Below are 24,922 nucleotides of genomic sequence, written 5' to 3'. Positions count from 1 at the left end.
CGCGAATAGTGGGGATTTACTGTAGTTAGATTTTTAAATATCATTTCTATAGTCTGAAGCCAGATCCATACAACCATCCCAAAATTTTGCAGACCAGTGACAAACACACAGGTATGTATTATTGCTGTAGACTTGTTTTACCAATTCATAACCAATTTATAGATTTTAAGTCACACATTCTGCAACTTTAAACAAAATTTAATGTTTATTCTTTGTTATATCACTTAATACAATGACAACTCCTTGAACAACACAACAACTCTGACAAGACTGTGTGAAGAACTTATGATGCACAAATAATGTTCTAGAGCAGGGGGTCCCCCAACTTGCGGGCCGGATCTGGCCCGCCAGATGAGTTCATCCAGCCCAAAAGACTATTTCATCCGCCTCATCAAAATTTATTCTATAGAAATCTTTTTTTTTGGTTGCTACATATCGTATATAAGGATTTTTTTTTATCAAAATATAATGTAAATGCATCTAAATATAATTTTGCAACATTGTTGCAACTCTGTGCGCTTCCACTTGGCAGCAGTGTTTCTTGCGATGTCGGAAATCCCAACAGTGTGAGTGCCCAAGGCTATAAGTTTATAGCCTCGAGTATTTCCGGCAAACATGAGCGTTGTGTCAAAAAGTGAAATAGTAAAGTTAAAATAAGTGCCTGTTAAAACAATTGCTGAACACTAATCTAAATATTAATCTAGTAAGTATTAGTGAAAGAATTGTATGCAATGCGTTCATTGCAGTTTGCAATGTAAAGACAAGTACACGTATTAATCTTTCTCCTGGTCAGCAGTTCTCATTCAGACTGTAATCATCAGGCCGCTGCACTGATTATCATGTGCAACAATTTATTAGTGCTATTTGTATAAATGCATATTATTTTTAATTTTATTTAACTTTGAACAATGGTTGAGTTGTGGTGATGTGTTAAAAAGATTTTTTAAACCTAGAACCGAAATAGACATATTCATGAACGAAAAATTAAAACCAGTCCCAGAATTAACAGACTCTAAATGGTTATGGGAACTTGCATTTTTAACAGATATTTGTGAACATTTGAATACATTGAATAAAAAACTCCAAAGTCGCGATTTACTTGTAAATGACTTGCTCTACAATATTAAAGCATTTCAGTCAAAATTAGAATTATTTAAAAATCAAATTGAACAAAATAATTTTTCCCGTTTTTTTGTGTTGAGAAAGTTTATATAATAATATGCCCAATTGTGATTTTTCTACCGACAATTTTGTCCGAAATCTTAAATTATTGATGGAAGCATTTGTTGATTTCGAAAACAATAGAAAATTATTTACATTTCAGAATCCATTTGATGTAAATGTTTCACAAATAGATAAAGATCTACAATTAGAAATCGTAGATCTTCAGATTATCGTAGATAATCTGAAAACATTATTGAAAAATGAAACATTAACTTTTATAAAACTTTGACAGAAAATGAATCTCCAGAATTAAAAAAATTAGCAAGAAGAATAATTTATATTTTTGGTAGCACTTACCTATGTGAACAAACATATTCAAAAATGAAATATATAAAATCAAAACATCAATCAAGAATGACAGATGAACATTTACAATACTTTTTAAAATTGGGAACTTCTACTATTAAACCTAACATTTCAATTATTGCTGAATCAAAACAACTACAAACAACTCATTGATTTGCTATTTCTGTAATATCAAATGTGATTATAATAATAAAAATTGATTTTTGATATGACTATAGCTTTTTTTTACAACAAAAATCCAATGCTTATAATTTTTTATATTTTTTTGTAATAACAAATGTGATTATAACAATAAAATTGTGATTTTTGATATGACTATGGCTTTATTTACAATAAATATCCCTTGTTTATAATTTTTTATAGTTTTTCTATCTTGTACACTGCATTTGACTTGGTGAAATCGCTAAAATTGCATTTTGGTTTACAATGTTTTTAGTCGTCAAAATTGCACCAACTCCAGTCCGTCATTTGTTATGAATTTTCTATGTGGCCCTTCTATGAAAAAGGTTGGGGACCTCTGTTCTAGAGGAAAGCAGTCACATAAGTCATCTGCCATGGCATATTGCATCATGGTCCTTCATGCTTTGATATGCATGTAATGGATCCAGTCCTAGAACTTAATTGTCAACCATTGTATTATTTTTATTAAAGTAATGTTCCTTGTTGAACATGATTTATGTCATCTTTCATTATATATAATTCCGTATCATATGTCCCACAGACCTGAATCTAAATTTAACATTCTTTCACTAAAATTATATTTACAAATACTTTGTTTCTAATTTATTTTACCTTTAATTTCAGTAAGCTGAAATATTTCTACATGTTTAAGTGTATATTTTAATAATTTACTTTAGAGTTTTATCAAAGGAAGAGATGGAAAGCAAATATATTCATATGCTGTCCTGCTCATTGATGGGATTGAAACTGTTTATTAATTTAGCTGAGGAGAATGGAAGCAAATTGCAGGATTCTGTTTTAAAAACTGTATCTGAAAATAAATTTTGGAAACTTGCAAAATACAAAGATCCACTGGTGAGTAGAGTGAAAAAAAAATAAACTTTTTTTTTTTTAACTTGCAAGATGATAGCTTTTAATTTATAGATACACAAATTATATTGCGTTACCATTGTCCAGATAAGATCTCAATAAATTTGTTTATGATTTAGGCATTACCTGCAAAAGTTAGGTAACAGATAAAATAAAAAAATATATCTTTCTAGTGCAGTCATGCGGTTCAAAATAAGTCATGGGATAAGTCATACCTCTCCTTACCTTGTGCATCAGGCAACACAGAGGCAATCTCCAAGGCAGAATGCGCTGGTCCCAAAGGAACTAGTTATTGTTGGTGACTATTGTTAGGGAGACACGGGAATATACTAGTTGATGATGTAGAGCAGATATCATCTTTTAAGGGCACAAAAGGTGATATGTTGTACAAGTTGAATATTAAGATGTCTTAGTATACAGGCAACAATATGCACCTTTCTGAGAAGTTACCCTAATTGTAACATTTGCTTATTTCTTAGTAAATGGTGTTTTCTTTTTCAAAATAGTTCCCTATTTCCATTTTGAAATTGATTTTAATGTGGAACTCATTGAGGCTGTTGAAAATTTGGAGGTTGTCCTTGACATTGTTCCTGATCACTAGGATGTGATTGACATAATGGACCCACAATTTTGGCTCTAAGGTTGTTTATGTCAAGAATTCAGACTCGTTGTTGGCTATGAATGTCTCTGCTATCATGGGAGCAAGGAATTTCCTCTGCTGAGTTCCAATTTTTGTCTGTAGTAAGAACCCTCAAACTAGAAGTAAGATTTGCATTACTTCAAGATATCAAGATATCAAAATTGCATTACTGAAAGATATCAAAAATTTTTCAGATCCATATGTGATTTAAGGGTGTGGGCCTCCAAAATCCTATGTGTATAGACTGCTTGATGCATGTGTTTTTGCTTCTTCCAGTGGTAGTGTATGTAGACTATGTCAAAAGATAAAAGGATGTCTTATGGTTGTATTTAATTAAACTAAATAAATCAATTAAAACATTTCATGTGGAAAAGTGTCTTTATTAAGATTTCTTGCTTTTACTTATTTTTCGGTATGTGATGTATTGGATGTATTTTATTTGCATAGGTATCATTTGCACTGAATGAAGGATAATATTAATGTGTAGATCTGTTAGTATAGTTAAATAATTTAATTTTATTTTTGTTATAGTTCTCAGTGGCTGTCCTGGTTGAAACACTATTCCCCCTCCCATCTCACCATAAGCTCACTCAGTGCACTACTGTACCGTGCAAGTGATAGTATTCAAAATGAGCAATAAAAGTTTCAGAATCTCTTGCAAGTTTACTCTGAAATTTGCAAATTCTGTATTCTGATATTACTTTTTCAGTTTTACAAGTGTCAATCAGTTTAATAGCATATTTTTTTTTATAATAGGAGAAGAGGGGCTGAAAGAAAACTGGTTGTAAAATTCTTTTCAAGTACTTTAGTTTTTGTGCTGGATATGATTTGCTGAACCTTACCATGTTCCTTTAACATATGATAATAGTTCCATAGCAGTATGCTGTCAATAATTTTGTGTTCATACTAAGAGCCCATCACACTGTACTGTTGTTATAAACTATACCAATCCTTAGTAAAATACAGGCTGTAGTCACTTTAAGCAAGAACTTATTAAACTTTAATAAAAAATTCATAATTTAAAAAAACTTTTTTGATCATTGCATGAATATTATATACAGTGATACATGCTTCTGGAAGAAAATTTCATTTAATCTTAACCAGTGTAAAAATGCTGATTTTATCTGATGAAGAATAGGGTGATATACCAAGTAATAGTGTACAAATTGTCATGCATATTACATTGGTGAATATCAATGCAAATTCATACAACTAATTTTTCAAGGCGTGCTCAACACTTTTGACAGGAACTTCACTGCATAAATTCCAGTGCCATTATAACTATTGCTATCTTTAACAAATTTCAGCGTAGGATTTGGCTGAAATATTTGCATTTACAATATTATGCACATTAGTTCATAATGTTCATAATTGTAAATGTAAATATTCCAGCAGATGCTATTATAATAGTGTATAGACACACTCCCAGACATTGTAATTGTTGTAATGCAAAAAAAAGCTAGACTGGCCATTTTCTGCAAATGGCTAGTTTAGCACCTAGGTACTAAATTAACAGGAAATTTTTATAGTTTTAAATGGGTAAATAAAATTCCACATACTATTCACTGTATAGTTTAACTTTAAGTTTGTTCACCGAAACAGTCTTATTCAATTAGCTTATTTGAAATTCAATCTTTCTTAAAACTCAAAATTCAAAAAAGTTTACTTTTATTGTCAGATTATTTTTTCTATCTCATTCTAGGTAAGATCATCCTGGTATTCTCTGATAAGTTGCTTATGCCAGCACATGCCTGAAGTTCTTCAATGTCATACCAGTAAGCTGTGTCCCTCAACACTAGGATATCTTGCAGAAAGTGATCCCATTGTGGCACCATGCATATGGGAAGCTGCCCTTCATACTATAGTTACTTTTGAGGTACAGTATGCATAAAAATATTTTTAAAAATGTATTATAATACATTATAAAAACTACTTTTAAAATTAATAAGTTGAGGGATAAAAAAAATCACAGAATTGTGTATATATAATAGAAAATGGGTAATATTTTTTCCTCTACAGAAAATTGGGACAAATATGTTAAGTGTAATGTTAAATCAAAATTTTGTTTTAATTATAAACTACTAATACATAAATGGAATAACAATTCTTTTCCATATTATTCAGTAATAACCCATTTCATTTTTTGATTACAGTAATTAGTAGGATGCAGTGAAGGAACTTCTTTTTTTTTTTTAATCTGCTGGTTAGGGGGGAGGGATCAGTTATAATATTCGTACTGCCAAAAAAGTGATCATCCAGTACCACCTTGTACCATACCAAACTTACTATCTCATATACCTCTAGGAGTATCTTATTATAATAATCTATGATAAGCTTCTTGACAATAAATTTCATAAGATTTTTTTTGTAAAAATCTTATTTGTAAAAGAATGAGAGAAGTTTACCTCAATATGATAGAACACTTCCGTATGATATCTCCAGAAATTAAAACGAAAACAATTTTAAAAAAACGAAAATCTTACATTACAGTAAGAATTAATTAACAATAATTAAAAATCAAATGAACACAATTAAAATACAATTTTAATGCAATTAAAAATTAAGTAAAAAATTAATTTAACAAAAAAAATGCAAAACGATTTTCCTTCCTGACACTACTTTTCGACCGTATGTAGTGATCACAGAAATGAAAATTACTGAATAGGGGTAAGCATGGAACTTAAATAGGGATTATTTGTCTTCGTGCATGCGCGTAAAGGACCACGAGTTGGAGATTAGATATGGCCGGCAAACATTAACAGAATTCACATATAATTTAATTTCGACGGTTTCTGCAATTAATAGTCTCGTATAATTACATTGGACACTAAGTATTTTGGCCTCGTTAAACAAAAAAAGTATGTTTTTCATTAATGGCATGAAATGCTAATTCTGACACTGCTGAATGAGAAGCACGAACTGAGGCCACATGTTGATTAACACGAAAATTCAGAGGAAACCATGCAGAACCCTGATAAGACGAGTTGCAATCACCGCAAGAAATGTCGTATACTAGGTCATTTATTTGTGTTGTGAACAAGGAAAGGACTGAGCGATTTTTCAGTATAGTGCGTAATTTCCATATTGGCCTGGCTACAATTTTAAATTCTGTATCTTTAAAGAATCTGTTAAGTTGTTTGTGCCACTGTTCAACATATGGGACTGAAATAGTCTTTTTTGATGTTACTATTGTTTGTTGGTGTATTTTCTTGTATTCTACCCTTAGCTTGTACACTAATTCTGTCTGTTGTAGCAAGTGGGTAGCCCCTGTTCAAGAATCTGCTGGTTAATATTTGTATTTCTGAGCCCAAAGCAGATTCTGTCGTTGAATATTTATAAGCATTGAGAAATTGATTAAAGATAATTGATCTTTTGTAGGTGAACGGGTGATAGCTGTTATAATGTAGAAGCATACCGGTGTTTGTAAGTTTACGATAGATGTTGAATTGGATTTTATTCGCATCCTGAGTAAGCGTGAAATTTAGAAAATTTAATGACTTAGTATCCATATATTAAGTCTTATATCCAGCAAGTTTCTAAAAAGATGTGACAAATCCCTCTCATCCAGTTATCGTCCCACTACACTTACTTCTCTTTCTAAAGTAATGGAGAAATCCATTTAACTGCCTACTCCTGAACTATCTAGAAACCTTCCATCTCTTCAATGATCACCTATATGAATTCTGTCAGTGTCAATCCACTGGTGATATACTATCTTATGTTATCCACCTGTGGACAAATTCAATATTATTAAATGAATGTAAAATGTCTTGGATAGTGCTACTATCGGTAATGACTAGAACATCGTCTAAATACCTCCCATAGTATATGTGATATGGGGTAGAAAAGGTGCCAAATGTATACGTTCAATCGTTGAGAGGTAGATCTCCAATATTAGGCCGCTCAGGCTTAATCCCATTGGCTCATCCCTTTCAGCGCCTTATACACCTCAATAAGATCTTTCCAAAAAAAAAAAGTACGGTTAAAAACTTCAGTGTAGTCCATTCTTCAGGAACTGTTTAGTGCCATTGAGAATGATAATTTATGCCATAAAGAGCTGCTTTCACAGTAAGTACTACATAGTGTAGTTCACAGCTATATCTTACTCATTTATCTGTGGTACTACACTTGGTGTAGTGGAAAATGAAAAGGTTCTGGGGTAATTGTGCAGTCAGATACATTGCAGACAGGCCTGCCAGGACAGCTCATGGAGTTTTGTCAATGATATACAGGAATTTTTCCAGCAGGGATAAGGAGGTGATGATCCCATTGTATAAGGCCACATCTTGAATATACATGATCAAGGTGGTGATCTCCAATGGAACCTTTCTCTCATGGCCATTCTCAGCCATGTGTTGTCTGGCATTACAAGAAGGTGAAATGGGATGACCAGCAAAATTTCTATTATTCATTTCCTTAGTTGGATTACTTTTTTGAAATTTCTGATGGCAATGTTTGCTCAGATCGTATTGAAATTATTCTTGTAGAGATGAAATCCTTTATTCCACACTCCACCTTGAAATCTCCTCCTTTATCTAAACCTTGGTTTTCTAAATATTTGTGTTAAGGCTGTTCAAGATAAGAATGCTGCATATTGCAGTTGTCTTGCATCCAAATATCCAGGTTCATTTTCTGTCTACACCAATGCTTGCAACAATTGTAAAGCAGTTATTAATCATTCCAAATTAGATTTTCAACAGGCTAAGACTTGAAAACTTGCTTATTAAAATGGTAGTTGAGCATTCTGGTCTCTTGACAAAGCTGTTGGCTACAACTTTTATCCATCTGTACTCCCACCTTTGCTAAAACCTGATGGTTCTATTGCCACCTCAGCTAAAGATAAACTAGCCTGCTTGCATCCTACTTTTCTTTTAATTCTTGTATTGACAATCTTGGTAAAACATCTCCTACCATTCCCAGTACACTCCAATCAGTGCCTCCTGTGGTCTTCCTTCAAAAGGAAGTCAAAAGAATTTTGAACGCTGTTCATGCCAAGAAAGCTCCAGATACTGATGTTATTTCTCCACTTGTTCTCAAAACTTGTACTCCTGAATTTACCCCTCTTCTGTCTCACATTTTTGTAGTTTCTTATTCCACTGGTGTTTTCCCTTCTGCTTGGAAATTTGTTCATATCCAGCGAGTTTCTAAAAAGATGTGACAAATCCCTCTCATCCAATTATCGTCCCACTGCACTTACTTCTCTTTCTAAAGTAATGGAGAAATCCATTTAACTGCCTACTCCTGAACTATCTAGAAACCTTCCATCTCTTCAATGATTGCCTATATGGATTCTGTCAGTGTCAATCCACTGGTGATATACTATCTTATGTTATCCACCTGTGGACAAATTCAATTGAAAAGCTTGATGAAATTCAAACAGGTGCTCTTTACATTTCAAAGACTTTGATCATGTTTGGCATAGAGGTCTTGTAAATAATCTTCCATCTTATGGAATGCCAGCTGTTTTCTGTAATTGAGTATCCAGTTCTCTCTCTGACTACATGCTGCAGGTGGTAATAGATGGTTCTCTGTCTTCTAACTTCAATAATCCTGGTGTTCCTCAAGGTTTAATTCTTTCTCCTACTCTTTTCCTCTTGCATATTAATGACATTCTTCCATTAACTGGAAATCCTATCCATAGGTTTGCTAATAATAGCACATTGCATTCCACCTTCCAGTTTGAGAAACCTTTCCCCTTCTTAAACAGCTTCAACTTCTCAGATATCCACTACCAATTCTTTAAATGCTGATTTCCAGATAGTTCTCCAATGGGGCAAAGATAACTTATTTAATTTCAATCTTATTAAAACTTGATACTGTCTTATCTTGCAAAAAGGATTCTTAGCTTATCTTTAATGACATTCAGATTTATCAAAAAGATCACATCTGTATTATGGATTACCCTGACTTCTAATCTCTTCTGACAAGAACATCGCAAATATTGCTTTCTCTGCATCAAAAAACTGGGTTTTCTCTTTCACTCGTGGCATTACTTTTCTTCTAATCAATTACTCACTCTGTAGAAATCTCAAATCTGTCCTATCGTGGAATATTGTTCCCACATCTGGGGATGGTGCCCCCCAAAACCCCTGTCAGACTCTAGATTCCATTCAAAAGAGTGCAGTCAGGTTAATGACCTATCTCTTACAAAGTCTCTCCACCGTCTGTCTCGTAGACATTTTGTTTCTGCTGCATGCCTTTTCTATAAATTCTTCTGTAGGCAGTGTTCTTCTGAATTGGCTTCTGTTCTCTCTCTTAACCAATCTGAAACCATTCTACAGCTGGTCTATATTCATTTACTCTCCTGCTTCAAACTCACAGAACCGACTTTTCTTCTTCCTCATTTATTCCTTCAACTAGAAATTCAAGTCTGATGCTAACGAGTACCTTTTTACATCTTTTCAGTCTTCAACCCCTGTGCAGTACTCTGTACTGTAGGTTCTTATATCTTTTGTGTTTGGGGTTTCATTTGCTTGTAGGGTGGAAAATCTCATATGCGTCAAGGGCACCTTTAACTTTGGAAACAAAAATTTTATAAGAGCCGTTGCAAGTTGTTCTTGTAACAGCTCTTATTATTATACAAGCCTTGTGACAAAAAGCACCTGTGTCGTGCAAAACCAATGGACCTTGCTCAGGAGCTATATGTTTGATGGCAGAAGCTTGGCTGCTATCAAATTTTCTAGTGTCTGGATGATGAAAGATGGAACAATTCTGCAGATTGTCATTATCAGTTCAGATTCAGAACACTGTAACCAGACTTCGTCAATTGCAGTGCTTCAGCATAAAAAAAAAGGAAACACTTTTATTCCATCTGAATAGGAATAAAATTGCAATTTACTGATTTGTATCTTTTTACCTTAAAACAGAAAGCGGGACACCCAGTGAGATGCAGTTATTTTTTCCCCAAATTTTCTATTAAAATGTTATAGCTGATGTCACCAGCACATACAGTCTTATCATGAGTCAGCCATCGATTATTTTACAACAGCTCTTGAAATTTTCAATGACTATGTCAGATGTGGCAACCTCAATCTTGGAGTTTTTTTAACTCAAAGAGATCGGGCTATATAAGCAAACCTCTTGCAGAGAATTTTGATTTCATGTTCAGATTTGCTTTGGGCTATTCCATTTTTTTACAAATGTTCTCTTCTCCCCTGTGGTGACCTCTATTCACATGGATGTCATGTCACATGGTTTCATATTTGTTGCTCATACCTCTTTTAATGCAAAAAAAAACCTCTATTCTATAATCTTCAACAAACAGAATGCTATATAAACACAGTTTATGCTACTTAATTTTAGGCAATCTGAGGGCTGACTCTCATATCATTGGCAAAAGTATTGATAGAATTTTTGATTAATGGGAGAAGGTCATTAATATACATGAGGAATGTAGTGAATGAAAGAACAGAATCTTTGGGAACTCCAGCATTAGTTGAGAAGTTAGAAGAAAAAGAGTTACAAATGGTAGTCAGTTTCCTCTGATATTCAATGTCTATTATCGTGTTATCAGAATGAGATATATTGTTGAATATCAGAGGAAACTGACTACCATTTGTAACAATTAGAAGGCAAAAAACATAAGATCAAAGCTTGATTAAAAATCTTTATTCTAAATATGATCAACAACCTTAAAAATATTAAGTTTCTTAAAACTTTTCCATTGAATTTGTCTTCATATGGGTAGTAGATCAGTACTGACAGAATTAATATTAGTGATTGTTAATCCAATGGGAGGTTTCAAGATAGTGTAAAAGTTCATAGTTGATGGATGTCTCTTTTATTTGAAAACAGTTGAGTTTAGTGCAATGATTGGAAAGGAAGGAGTTGTCATCCTCTTTTAGAAATTACTTTAATATGAGCAAATTTTTATGCAGAAAGAAAACAATTGAAATGAACTCATGCAGAAAGCAAAGTAATGTATATTTACCAAGGAATTATATAAAATATATGGAAATAATGAAATGGCAAATGAAGAACTTTTGAATGCTTCTCACATTCTTTATTAGCTCTTGATAACTTGTAATGGCTGCTGGAAACTTGTAAAATGAAATCAAATGCACACACACAATTAAGACTGGCAATTGGATCACAGATACAGATTGTATTATACATGCATATTATGTATTGATTGTAATAAAATGTTCATATTCTGCATTTTTCTTGTATTACAACCACATTGTACAGTATAACTTACAATGAGAAAATGTGTCATGATCAAATACATGCAACACAGTGTTGTGGTGCATAGTCCTACACACACACACACACACACACACACACACACACACACACACACACACACACACACACACACACACACACACACACACACACACACACGAGTGCACACAAAAGTAAGTTAATGGTACAAGGAACATTGTAATGGGGGGAGGGGGTCACCCGTGGTTTGTCATACTAATACAGTGGGATCTCAAAGTACGTGACTCCACTCATACACTATTGACTCTCTAATTCATACTTTTGCTTGTCTTATAGTTATAGCTCATCCATTTGATGATGGAATTGGCTGTACATGAGAGGGAAGGGGAAGGTTAACATCATAGTGGATGTGCAGTGTCAGCTTTTCATTTTTACGCGTAAGAATTCTGTATTCAAACTAAGTGATACCTTATGTATTAATAAGGACGATAATGTCCTTAGCCTAAACATAGCTTTCACTAAAGGCACACCCTCTAATGACAGAGAACTTGTCCTGATTGTACTTTAAGATTTACATACATTAAGTTTACACAAAGTTTATATATATATGTACATGGTTTATAGAAGTTTGCCTAGTTTTACCTTAGTATGGTAGTTTTCTCTACAGGAGGAATCTTAACTTACACAAACTCACGTGTGGGGTATCAAGAACCTAACCCACATGTAATTTGAGACCCTACTATATATAAAATAAAGGCTCCTTTGCCATTTTTTCTGTCTAAGATGACATTTTTCTCTAAATGTATTTGTTTTGTAAACAGTCTAAGATCATAGATGCACAAATAATAAATTTCACCACCACAACCTTTGTTATATTCTTCCCAGTTTTGGCTTGACTGTTCTGCGTAATGGCAGGACACTGAATTTTAAAAAAATTTTTTTTTAATTATTATTTTTTAATCATTGAAGCCAAACAACATCTAACAGCCATTCACAAGTGCAAGAGCTACTGTTTCAGACTGAGAAGATTCAGAATGTGCTTGCTGTTTTGCAACTGCAGAATTGATCATGCCATTAGGAAATTTCTGCATACCATACTCAATATTAGGATTGCCATAATGCATGGGAGAATTCACAGTATCCTGATTGATGAAGCGTGTCTTAGATTACAGGTAAGGAGCATGCTACTGGGTCACATTTATAATTGTGCAATACAAGCCTTTATACATGAGTATAAAGTTTACAGTAGATGTTTGTACAAGCTGAATACATTGCTTTGTAAGAGATGAGACTATTGCTTCAGGTCTCCACCTGATTTTATACAAAATCTCTACTCCTAAATTTAATACATGACCTACTTTAGGTATTGGCGCATGAGATTCACTACAGCGTCCCCAAAGTCTCCTGATAATTAACTTTTCTGTGGATGTTGAGGCTTTGCTTTCTATTATTACTGTGGAGACATCCAAGGAAATCTGCTATAGGATTGCCCCCCATTGTTCACAAACACTTGCTGCTGTCCTACCTAAATCTACAATCGCTCTTGGGGGTGCTTAAGAATAATACATATAATGGACAATAGGCAAAGCTACAATGAAAAAAATCTTATAATTGGTTGGAGGACTGTGTCATTTATATTCTCATCAGGAAAAACTTCTTAGTAGTGTTGGAGAGGACCCTTCTCAAGGCCTAGTTTGATGACAGAAAAAATTACAAAGGCCACATTCTTCAAACTTCATGCCTCTGGTTGCTATCTCCCACAGTTCTTTGGCTCCCTCCAAAGTGCACAAACTCAGTGGAACTCTAGAATTGCATGCTTTACTGTATTCCACTGCATCCTGTTGTATCTTGCAGAAGTTCTCTAACCTGGTCTGTGTTTAAGGTAATTTCAAATCTGTTATTCCCCTTCTGAGAAGCATTCTACACTGTAATGGACAGCACAGCAAAGCATTCATTAAAAGGCATCAGTGATATCTGTACAGACTATCATAAGATCGTGATTATCAAGATTATGATTACTTTGCTTGTTTTTCATATCCATCTCTATATTGCATGCTGTTCAGTGTAGGGGGATCCTATTCTCTGCACTAGATTAGCTTTAATGTGCACAACATGTGGCATGCCTTGTCCTTCTACCTCAACAGCAGCACCCTGTTTTATACAGGACATCTGTACCATCAAGTACATGGCACCGACATGCATTCACCTGTCAACACTGCTGTAGCTAATTTGTTCACAAAACTTGGAAAGCAAGCTGATGATGAACTAGCTATACCCACAGAATGTGAAGGAGATATATTAAACAGCGTTGTCTCCATTATATCTAAAAACCACTTGGCTGTACCTACCACTCTGTACACCTTGATGCAGTTTACCTCTGAATATGATGGTATTCTCTCATTCGTGCAACACATTTGTATACAGAAAATTGATGTGCATTGTTCAGTACACATGCTGCTCTGTCCCATTCACAAGATCAGCACTGCAGTGACCATGTTTCATGAGGGAAAGAAATTGCTCATATTCTAATCTTTCCAAATGTGGGTTCCTTACACATGTACTTGACAAGTTTTGGGAGGTGACCAGACCCAGCACCCTCTCTGCCTACTCTGTCTGGCACTGCTTATATACCATTCTAATTATTTTTCTACCTGTAAGCCATTTCAGTTATTCCTTTTAAGTGGATTATGGTAGCAGATATTTTCAGAGGATGGTTGACACATCTCGCAGAAATATTTGGATACTGTTTTAATTTTTTTATTAATATTTTAATGGATTACTTTTAAAGGGCTATGTGTGTGCATGCAGAGTATCCACAAACATTTTTTGCAAAACTAAAATGTTATTGTCTGAATAGGGTACATGATGCCGACTTGAAACCACTTTCAGGTGATAGAGGATATCTTCAAGTTTTTATTCACCAACGAGAAAATGTTTGCACTGTAGATGGCAGCACAGTTTCTAAACTGTAATCATGGCAGAATTTGCCAACAAAATTGCATCCTCTTGGATTTGCTGTCTATCAGCAAGTTTTGGGAGGTGACCAGACCCAGCACCCTCTCTGCCTACTCTGTCTGGCGCTGCTTATATTTTAATGGATAGGATATATCAAAAGCTGTAACTCATGAATTCATCCTCAAATGTCAGTGTAATATGGTCCACACTGTTAGCCTTAACATTTTTACTTCACAATTGGCATTTCCCTGGACTTAATTTAAAATTTTCTTGAACTAGCTACACTCTGCCTTGCTGACTTTTGTTTGGCTACCATCTTGTCTGGAATGATTGCACAAGCAGGTATCCTTTATGAATTTTCCATACAATTGCAAAACTCTGTGTTTTCAGGTTCTGGCTTCTTTTTAAACTGTATAAGAAATTTAACCCTTTACAGTCCAGCATTATTTTCACTGTGTTCCCCATGCAGTCCAGCTTTATCAAAAATGGCTGGTTGAAATATGATGTTCAAAAATTATTTGTTTTTGGGTTTACATGAGCTAATGTATAAAATAGAATGACAAAACAGTTTAAAAGCTCTAATGCAGTATTTCTGCTTGGAAGAAATTATTCACAAAATGTTCCATCTGGGTAATTGACTATGTATTTTACCTTAGGGTCCTTATTTTGAATTCCTTGTTTGTTCTTTTGTGGGTGGGCAGAGAAGAAACATCCAAAATACCTGAAAAAATGTATTTCTGCTGAATACATTCTTGAAAAATTTAATTGTCTTTTTGTTTTTCAGACCAGTATTTCTGTATATCAATTTTTTTCATTTAGTCATATGTTGATAATAAATCCAAAAAACTTTTAGTTTGTTTAGTGAAACCTAAATCCAGTCACGCTATATAGAAAAGTTGGAAACTATTTTATTTGTAAAAATTTCCTTACCCCTCCAGTTTCTTCAAAAAGGTCTAACAACTTCTCTATCAGAAAGGCCTTTATTAGATCTTGATGTTATATCTAAATATTTCACTCTAACACAGTATAAATTACTAGAAAAATTCCTGTATATCATTGACACCATGAGCTATCCTTGCAGACTGTCTGCACTGCTCAGAAAACTTCATATCTGATTGCAGAATTACCCCCAGGTCTTTTTCATTCGCCACTACCAAGAGTGTAGTACCACACAATTGATATGTCACTCTGGGGTTATGCTACCCATATGCAGTACTTTACATTTGTCAATGTTAAAATTCAATTGCCACCTGTCTGTTGCCATCTGCTCAATTTTTCTAGATCTTGTTGCAGTAGCAGCATACTGTCTTTACTGGCATTAACAACCCTGCCAACCTTCATATTGTCTGCAAACTTGGATATTAAACCTGATATACCTTCATCAATATCATTAATAAATACAGAAAACAACAATGGGGCCAACACCGAACCCTGGGGGACTCCACTAATAATTATTAGTCCCTTTGTGGACTAATAATTAGTCCATGAAGAGCAGTGGCCACTCATCCATCCCTTTATCCATAGCAGCTTTATCCATATCCATCCCTTAATGCCATACTGCTCCAATTTGTACAGTAGCCTTCCATTACCGTTCCATCAGATTGGTCCACTTGATATCAATGATTCAACTGTTGATGATCCTGCTCAGGTAGCTAACAAACTAAATGAATATTTTGCATCTACATTCACACATAGGGAGTTATTCAGGGAGGGGAATGCCAGAGGTGTATTAAACTATGGCAGTAAGCTAGATAATCTTGCAATAACTGAAAGTAAAGTGGAGGAGAAATTGTCGAAGGTAAACATAAGAAAGGCACCTGGGGTGGATGGAATCTATCCAGTTATATTAATGGAGGCAGCAAAGGAAGTAAGCAAACCTTTAGCCATAATTATGAGAGCTTCCTTGGACTCAGGGGAGGTACCCATGGACTGGAAATGTGCAAATGTGACCCCAGTCCACAAAGGAGGATCAAAGGGAGACAGGTAACTACAGACATGTTAGTTTAATTTCTGTTCCAGGGCAATTAATGGAGGCACTGGCTAAAGAAGCATTGCAGGATCATCTAGACAAGACCTTATTTATAGCTCAGACATGGTATCAAAAACTTTCCTAAAATCCAAGTATATGATATCAAATTATTTTTTTCATCCAGTTCCTTTGTGATTGCATCATAGTGTCCACTCAAATTGGACAGACAAGACTTTTCCTTAACAAACCCATGCCGTGTTTGAACTATAACTGCAGTCTTGTCTGGATGGGCCTGCATTACTTCTTTAACCAGAGAATTTCCCCGGAACAGAAGTTAAACTAACAGGTCTTTAATTGGTTGTGTCACCCTTTGATCCCCCTTTGTGAATTGGGGACAACATTTGCACATCTCCAATTCATGGGGACCTCCCCTGAGTCCAAGGAAGTGCTCAGAATTATGGCCAAGGGTGTGCTTACTTTAATATAACTGGATAGATCCCATCAACCCCAGGTGCCTTTTTTATGCTTAATTTCAACAGTTTCTCCTCCAATTTACTCTCTGTTATTACAAAATCATTTGGCTCCCTGTTGGGGTTTAGTAAACTTCTGTTCTCCCCTTCCTTATAGAATTCCTCATGTGTGAATGTAGATACAAAATACTCATTCAGTTTGTCAGCTACCTGAGCAGGATCATCAACAGTTGAACTGCCAATATCAAGTGGGCCAATCTGATTCATCCCTTTCCTTCTAGAGTTTACATAAGTAAAGAAGTCTTTGCTGTTTTTCTTTGCATCTTTTGCCATGTGTTTCTCGTAATCTGCCTTCGCTTGTCTAACCTCCTTTGTGACTTGATTATAGACCAGCTTATACATACCATTGGCTGCTGTGTCACTTGTTAGTTTATATGCATCCCATGCATTTTTCTTCTCTGCCACATGTCTCATTTGTTCATCTGACATCCATTTAAGCCTAAACCCTGAACAATATTTCTTAGTTGGAACAAAACCTAGTAGCTTTGAAGATTACCTCCTTGAATGCTTGACATTGCATAAAGGGTTAAAAGCAGTGGCAGACTGCAACTTGTGAACCAAAGCATGCACTGCATCTTTTTTGGGGCTGGTAAATTCTGCCATTATTACAATTTTGCAAATATTTGGCCGTCTGCTGCAGTGCACACAGTCAAGTTTGTGAATAAAAACTTAGATATCCTCCATCACCTGGAAGTCGTTTTAAATTTATACCATGTACCTTATTCACACAGTGTTTGTTTTGTGAAGAAGGTTTGTAGATACTTTCTATATATGTACATCTTATTTAAATCAATTTAGTCAAATTTAGTTACTGTAGGTTTTTTTTTTTCTCTCTCTCATCAAAATTTTATTAAATCTTGTAATAAAATAATCATATTATTTCTACGTTAATGGTATTTTGCCTTTTCTGGCCATATTTTTTGCCTTTTCTGGTCACTTGTTCACTGACCTAACTGATGTTTTTCTGTGTATATTTTGTTTGATTTTATTGGAAGAGGTGGATTTTAATAGTTAATTACATTTTGTTTATATATAAATATTTTAGGATTGTTGGCAGAACATAAATGTGAAAAAGTCAGTTCTACCACAACTGTGGATCCTTTTAAGAGAAGGTGGTAGAGGAAATGCCGTGATTTTATTTCCAAATTTGCTTTCTCTGCTAAGTAAAATACCTGAAGATCTAGAAGACAACATTTTTTATCAAGAGTTTTTTAATAATATGAGGCAAGGGTAAGATAAGTAGTTTTTTAAAAATCACTTAAAGTCATTGTAAAATCAAATTTGGCAGCCAGTTGCTTGAAATTATTTTGAATTTGGTTTAAGCTTTTGTTTTAATTGTATACCAAGAGATACAAAGTTTAATTTGGTACATATTACATTTTAAATTTTTGTAGTTTCAAGCCGACTCTGAATATAAGATTATTATCTGAATTTATTGCTTGCTTACTTACCAGAGAAAAAAAATTAAAATTTAAGATGAGATTTTTCTCACAAAATTACAATAGAGTCAGTGTAATTTGTCTGACTTTTTCATTCTAAGTACTATAATCCCCCCCACCTTTGATTCTTAGTTATTAACTCCTGTCCTTTCACTAACAGCTGGTGCTGTTATATATATATGGCCCTACAGTGCAGTGCTAATGTCAATATACTTGCTTTCTAAGCATGGCTTGCACTTTGAATGATATTATAAAGATAACTAACTCGTTAAGTATTAAACAATGAACACCGAGTTAATTTTTCTTTATGGCACTTTATTTTATGCCGTTACTTACAAAATAAATGAAGTTATGAGCAAATTTCATTTATTCTTGACCTCAATTTTTTACTTTAATTTAGGTCAAACTACACAATAATTATGAAGGTACAATAAAAACAAACAATGTTTTGGCTGATAAGCCATAGCCTTTTCCAAATGGGAGCAACTTAAATTACTGGTGACTGTACATGAACTAGATAGAGTTTTTCATATCTGTGAAGTGCAGTGGATCTATCTGGGTTCCAGGTTACACTGTGTGTATAACTCATCTAGTGTGGCGTGGAGATGCTGCTTTCATTGGTGGCAGAAGGAATTGTTGACATATGGTCAGTGCTATATGAAACTGTATTATATATTATATTTAGCAGTTACGTGGGCAGTCAAGTGTGTGTGTGTGTGTGTGTGTGTGTGTGTGTGTGTGTGTGTGTGTGTGTGTGTGTGTGTGTGTGTGTGTGTGTGTGTGTGTGTGTGTGTGTGTGTGATTAACTAACCAAAGTATGAGAGAACTTTCTTTCTCTATTTTTTTTTTTTTTTTATGGCCATGTTGGGTTTTCTTGAGGATAGTTAGGTTAGTTGAATCATTTGTGACTGTATACTAGTTTGCCTGGATGAGAGGTGTCTTGATATTGAGAAAGTTGTGTATGTCATTCTACACATGGCATGGTCATTACTTTGCTGTTGTGATTTGCCACTTGCTTGTAAATGGCATTTTTTTTTATATGAAAATCCAAAAGGTATTAGAACTTATAGTACTGTGCATGGGTTGAAGGTTGGGAAGACATAAGATTATACTTGACATTAAACTTGAGATTGTAATTTTGAGGATATACATGTGAAGGGAGGTTGTTCCAGGAAACTGAAGTTGAAGGGATAAATGAAGAAGGAGAAAAGTTGGTTTGGTTCTGTGAGAATGAAGCTGAACAGTTAATGGATGCCAATGGGCTGTGGCACACGTTCAGACTGGTTTGGAAGAGAGACAGGGGGAGGGGATTACAGACGTCAATTCAGAAGAAGAGTGCCCTTGGAGTACCTATAGAAAAGGTGTGCAGTAGAAACAGAATATCTATGAGACAGAGAATGGAAAGATTTTGTAAGAGACAGGTCATTAATTAACCTGAATGTCCTCTTTTGAATGGCATCTAGAAGCCACACAGAAGTTATTGGGGACACCACCCCAGATGTGAGAACAATATTCCTTGGTAGGGCAGATTTGAGATTTGTACAGAGTGAGTAGTTGATCAAAAGAAAAGTAACACTGAGAACAAAAGAGAAAACCCAGGGGTTTTTTACCATGTGGAGGAAGCAATATTTGTGATGTGCTTATGTCAGGAGAGATTAGAAGTCAGAATAATCCTAATACATGTATGTGAGCTTGTCTAGAAATCTGAGTGTGATTGAAAATAAGCATCAGAGTGGAAGAATCCTTTTTGCGAGATATCAGACAGGACTGAGTTTTGGAAGGATTGAAATAAACTAAGTTATCTTTGCCCCACTGGAGGTTGAGAAATTGAAGCTGTTTGAGCAGGGCAAGGTTGCTCAAATTAGAAGGTGGAATGCAGTGTGCTGTCATCAGCAAAACTATGGATAGGATTTCCAGTCAATGGAAGAGGTCATTAATATACAAGAGGGGAAAAGAGTGGGAGGAAGAGCTGAACCTTGAGGAACATCAGCATTAATGGAGAAGGCAGAAGATGGAAACCAGCTGATTGGAGCGATCAGAGATAAAAAAAAACAAACAAAACTGGATGCCCAATAACAGAAACAATCAGCAATCCATAAGATGGAAACTTCTTTAGAAGTTTCCATCTTATGGATTTTCTTATGGACCTTATGTTTTTCATAAGGTCTTCTAAAGAAGACCTTAGGAAAAACGTGATCAAAAGCCTTTAAAATGCCATGAGCAATGGCTTAAGTTTCACCAAACTCTTCCAGTGAATTTGTCCATAGGTGAGTAACATAAGCCAGTATATCCCAGTCTATCAACACTGACAGAAGCCATATTAGCGATCATTGAATAGATAGAAAGTTTCTAGATAGTGTAGGGGGTTGGCAGTTAATGGATTTCTTCATTACATTAGAAAGCTTAGAAATAAGCACAGAGGGATGATAATTGGATGGGAGTGATTTGTCACCTTTTTTTAGGAAATGGCTAGATATGAGAAAATTTCCAAGCAGAAAGAAAAATGCCAATGGAATTAGAAAGTATAAAAAGGCAAGACAGAACAGGAGTAAGTAGTTCAGGAGTATGGGATTAGAGAACAAGTGGAGAAATAACATCAGGAACTGGAGCTTTTTTTGGCATGAATACTGTTCAAAATTCCTTCTGACTTCCTTTTGAAGGAAGACCACAGGAGGCATTGAGTGGAGTGTACTGGAAATGATAAAAGGTGGTTTACCAACAACATCAACACAAGAGTTAGAAAAAGAAGAAAAATGCTAGCAGATTATTTTATCTTTAGCTGAGGTGACAATCGAACCATCAGGTTTTAACAGTACAGATGGATAAAAGTTGCTGCCAAAACTTTGGCAAGAGACCAGAATGCTCGGCTACCATTTTGACAATAAGCAAGCTTTCTACTCTTAGCCTGTTGAAAATCTAGTTTGGGCTGATTGATAATTGCTTTACAATTGTTGTGAGCTTGTGACAGAAAATAAACCTGGAGATTTGGATGCAAGCCAATTGCAATATGCAACGTTCTTATCTTGAACAGCATTAGTACATTTATTGGAAACCAAGGTTTAGATAAAAGACGAGATGTTAAGGTGGAGTAAAGGATTTCATCCCTACAAGGATAATTTCACTGACACAATCTGAGCAAACATTGGCATCAGAAGATTTAAAATAGTAATCCAACCAAGGAAAAGTAGAATAGAAATCTTGTGGGTCATCCACTTATGCATACTTGTAATGCCAAACAACACGATGCTGAGAATGGTCACAAGACAAAAGCTCCTTTGGAGAGAGACCATCACTGAGTTGTGATCTTTGGTGCCCAGAGGATCACTCACTTCAGCCATGTACTTGGCGTGGTTGTTTGTGAGAAAAAGATCAAAATTGTAGGGCTTGTAGTTAAGATTATCTGGTATTCTGGTAGGTAAATGAACAATCTGTGAAAAGTCACTAGTAATTGCAAAGGCTCAGCATCTTGAACAGCTGGGTCTATGTGAATAGAAAATGGAAGCATCTGAAGTCGTGACCATTAAAATCGCCAAGGAAAACTACCTCAATGTTAGGAAAGTTGGACTGGAGAAAATCAAGTTTCAAAGAAAGGTAGTCAAAGAGTTCCAAGTAATTAGTGGAGATAGAAAAATGATAATGGCAACAGATGACTTTGTTCAAATGGGGTAGAGAGATTTTAAACCAGAGGAGATTCCAAATTACTAAGTCTCTGACAGGGAAAATCAGAGCGGACATATGCACAAATGCTCCTTTGAAGTGAAAGGACATATAGTGAATAATTAGGATAATTGAGATGAGCGCTGGTTGAATCAACCAATAATTGGGATTCTGTCAGAAAAAGTAAGTGGGGGTTTGCAGACTGTAAGTGGAAATGGACATCATTGAGATTGGAACTGAGACCATGTATATTTATGAAAAGGGTGAGGAAGTTTTTGGGATTTTTAGATCTTTTTTCAGATAAGTTTGTTCTGTTAGTTTGACTATTCATTATGTAATCACTAGTAAGAAGATGTGCAGAGGACATGTATGAAGTAATGAAATTTTCGGTTATGGCATACACATGCACAGAAAGAATATACTCAGCTCCTTTATATAACATAGCCAAAAGAGCTAAATATAAAATTTCATTAAAATCCATCCACTGGGACTACAATTATTACATCCAGATGGACAGACAAAGAAATAATTGTTTCATTTCTGTTGGTCTAATTATAATAAACTTGGATGGCTTAACAAATTTTTCTGAATGAGCCAAATAAAAAATTTCATAAAAATCCTTCCATTAGTGTTGAGTTATTGCTTATAGATGGGCAGATGTGGTGAACACAAGAGGCACTTTATGCTTGCATGTTGATATGGCATGGCCAAAAAAAAGTTGGTTAGAAGATGGAATGTGCTCTAGCAAAAATATGACCTTTTCTGTGATCACTAATTAATAACCATTTAAAGCATAGCATATTAAATTATGGCATTTTCAGTTTTTTTTTGTCAATTTCTTGCATAGAAATTGCCGAGTCGTCATGCACTGAACTGTTGTATGCTGAACCGCCATACCGAACTGTCTTGTACCAAATTGACAGTGAACCCAAAAAGGCCTTATTACGACACAGTATGTGTGAACTTTAGAATTGACCTGATCTTTCTGAACAATTTGTGGGTTTTCAGGGCCCATGTTTGGCAGTTATCCTTACTGATGTAAGGATTGATCTGTAATGTGGTTTTGTATAGGAGGGGGAGGAGAAAAAATTGAGGTAATTGTTAGTCTGGTCCAACATATAGAAAGTATAAAGAAATTGTCATACTTTGTAATCAGTCTCTAGTAGTTTTCTGCACAACTCAGATCTGAATAAATGCAAAAAAAAAACACCATCTCAGAATTATTCATTATTCTGGTGATTTGTTTTTACACATTAAATATTTTTGCTGTTATTTTAATTAACATTAGTATGTTGAACTTGGATAAAAGCAAAGTTTTACTCCTGCACAAGCCAATTTTGATTATTACCTAAACAGACAACTGTAGGTTACAAAATCTGATTAAAATTTAAAAGTTACAGAACTTTTATACTGCTGAGTAATGGTTGTATGACATATCATATTATCATGTAAAGTTCTTGTGTTTGCCTGTAGCCAGCAATATATAAAAGTAGTACAGTAGACTCTCAATTTTCTGGGATAGATGGTAAAAAAAAAAAAAAAAAAATCCCAGATAATCAATTTTCCAGTTAATCCAAAAATATCGAAAAATGTTCAGCAACCTATGTAAAAAATATGGCGATAGATAAAAACTTATCACGCACTACTCGCGTGTCCAATACAATGCTTCCCTTTATTTTTTGTGATGTCTATTTTAAGTCTAATAGCTTCCATTTATTTTTTGCGATGTCTATTTTAAGTCTAATAGCTTCCATTTATTTTTTATGATGTTGTATATAGTTTCGTCACCACCAACAATCCGTTAAATCTTTAATGGTTCATTAAAGATTTAATGGATGCAGTTGTCAAACTTTTAAATAATTTCAAGTTTTTGTTCAACTGAAAGCACAACTCAATAATGAAACAAAATTTGTCTTTTTGCGGTGCGATGGAACACAACAATCCACACAACGCACTAAAACAAACTAAAAAAAAATTTTTTTTTGAGTGGTGGGTGTGAAGACAGTGGGGGGGGTTGCAGGATAATAAGTACATTAATCTCCCAATCACGACTTATAATGCTGCTGCTTGTCACTTATTTACGACTTGCAAAACACCTGTTTATACATATTCTATTTATTACTTTAATTTTATGATTTCCGGTTAATTATTTATTTATTTTTTTAATTTCAAGTCTCGAAGTGTCCCAGTTAATCTGGTAAATCGAGAGTCTGCTATATTTGGGAGCCTGCATTTAATATTTTATAAGTTCATTCCTTGAAAGCTAAATAGACAACATACTGTAAATTTTTCTTTAAAGGATAAATTTGGAAAAAGTACAGAGATCACCAAGTGAATGTAATGCTATTATACGAGCCTTTCTTGAATGTGCTGGATTTGTCATCGTTTATCATCTTCGGCCATCATCATATTCATATACTGTACTGGAAAACACAATTTTAGAACAGGTGAAATATGCTATTTAAAATTTTTTATAATTATGTTTGCAGAATGTAAATTAAGAAAATTTAGAGATAATCTGAAGTAATCATCTTTTCTTAATGAAGGGTAGTTGTTATTGTATTTCATTTAAATTCCATGTCAAATGAAAGAAAGAAAAAAATTTAATGAAAAAAATTCATTCAATTTTTTATTGTAATTTTTAAATTGCTTATTTTCATTGTGCAGTTTATTATTTTAATTTATAGAACATCAATACCATATGATTTATGATGCTCTCCCTCACATCTTGTTATATAAATAGTTCATTTGCCAGTTTTCTGTCATATCTGCAAATTTAACGATGTAAATGCATGGGCACCATGTGCCAACTCTCCTTTGGAGTTGGTGCACTTTTTCCATTGAACACTTTTTCCGATGCTGCAATGCATTGATCCCAGCTGTGAAGAAAGGTTTCTCTTAGACCTCCATGAATGCATCCACTTTAGTAATGACATCACTGTCATTGGGAAAATAGATGCAAGACGGATTTTTATTTCAAATTAATAAA

General features: G+C 34.5%; 1 protein-coding gene across 1 annotated transcript in view; it reads left to right on the top strand.

Annotated features, from left to right (window-relative positions):
• Positions 1-24,922, top strand: part of Ltn1 (E3 ubiquitin-protein ligase listerin) — a 264,614-nt gene that overhangs the window by 73,009 nt on the left and 166,683 nt on the right. Inside the window, exons 6-9 of the mRNA XM_090378100.1 lie at positions 2,388-2,565; positions 4,923-5,096; positions 17,883-18,067; positions 24,233-24,380. Of these exons, the coding sequence (XP_090234226.1) occupies positions 2,388-2,565; positions 4,923-5,096; positions 17,883-18,067; positions 24,233-24,380 (685 nt within the window). The remainder of the gene's footprint in view (positions 1-2,387; positions 2,566-4,922; positions 5,097-17,882; positions 18,068-24,232; positions 24,381-24,922) is intronic.

This window comes from Mastigoproctus giganteus, chromosome 7 (assembly GCF_048544385.1).
Source record: "Mastigoproctus giganteus isolate SK-2022 chromosome 7, ASM4854438v1, whole genome shotgun sequence".
Lineage (NCBI taxonomy): Eukaryota > Metazoa > Arthropoda > Arachnida > Uropygi > Thelyphonidae > Mastigoproctus > Mastigoproctus giganteus.
Note: the sequence above shows the minus strand (reverse complement) of the source record. Positions and strands in the feature narration are given on the sequence as shown.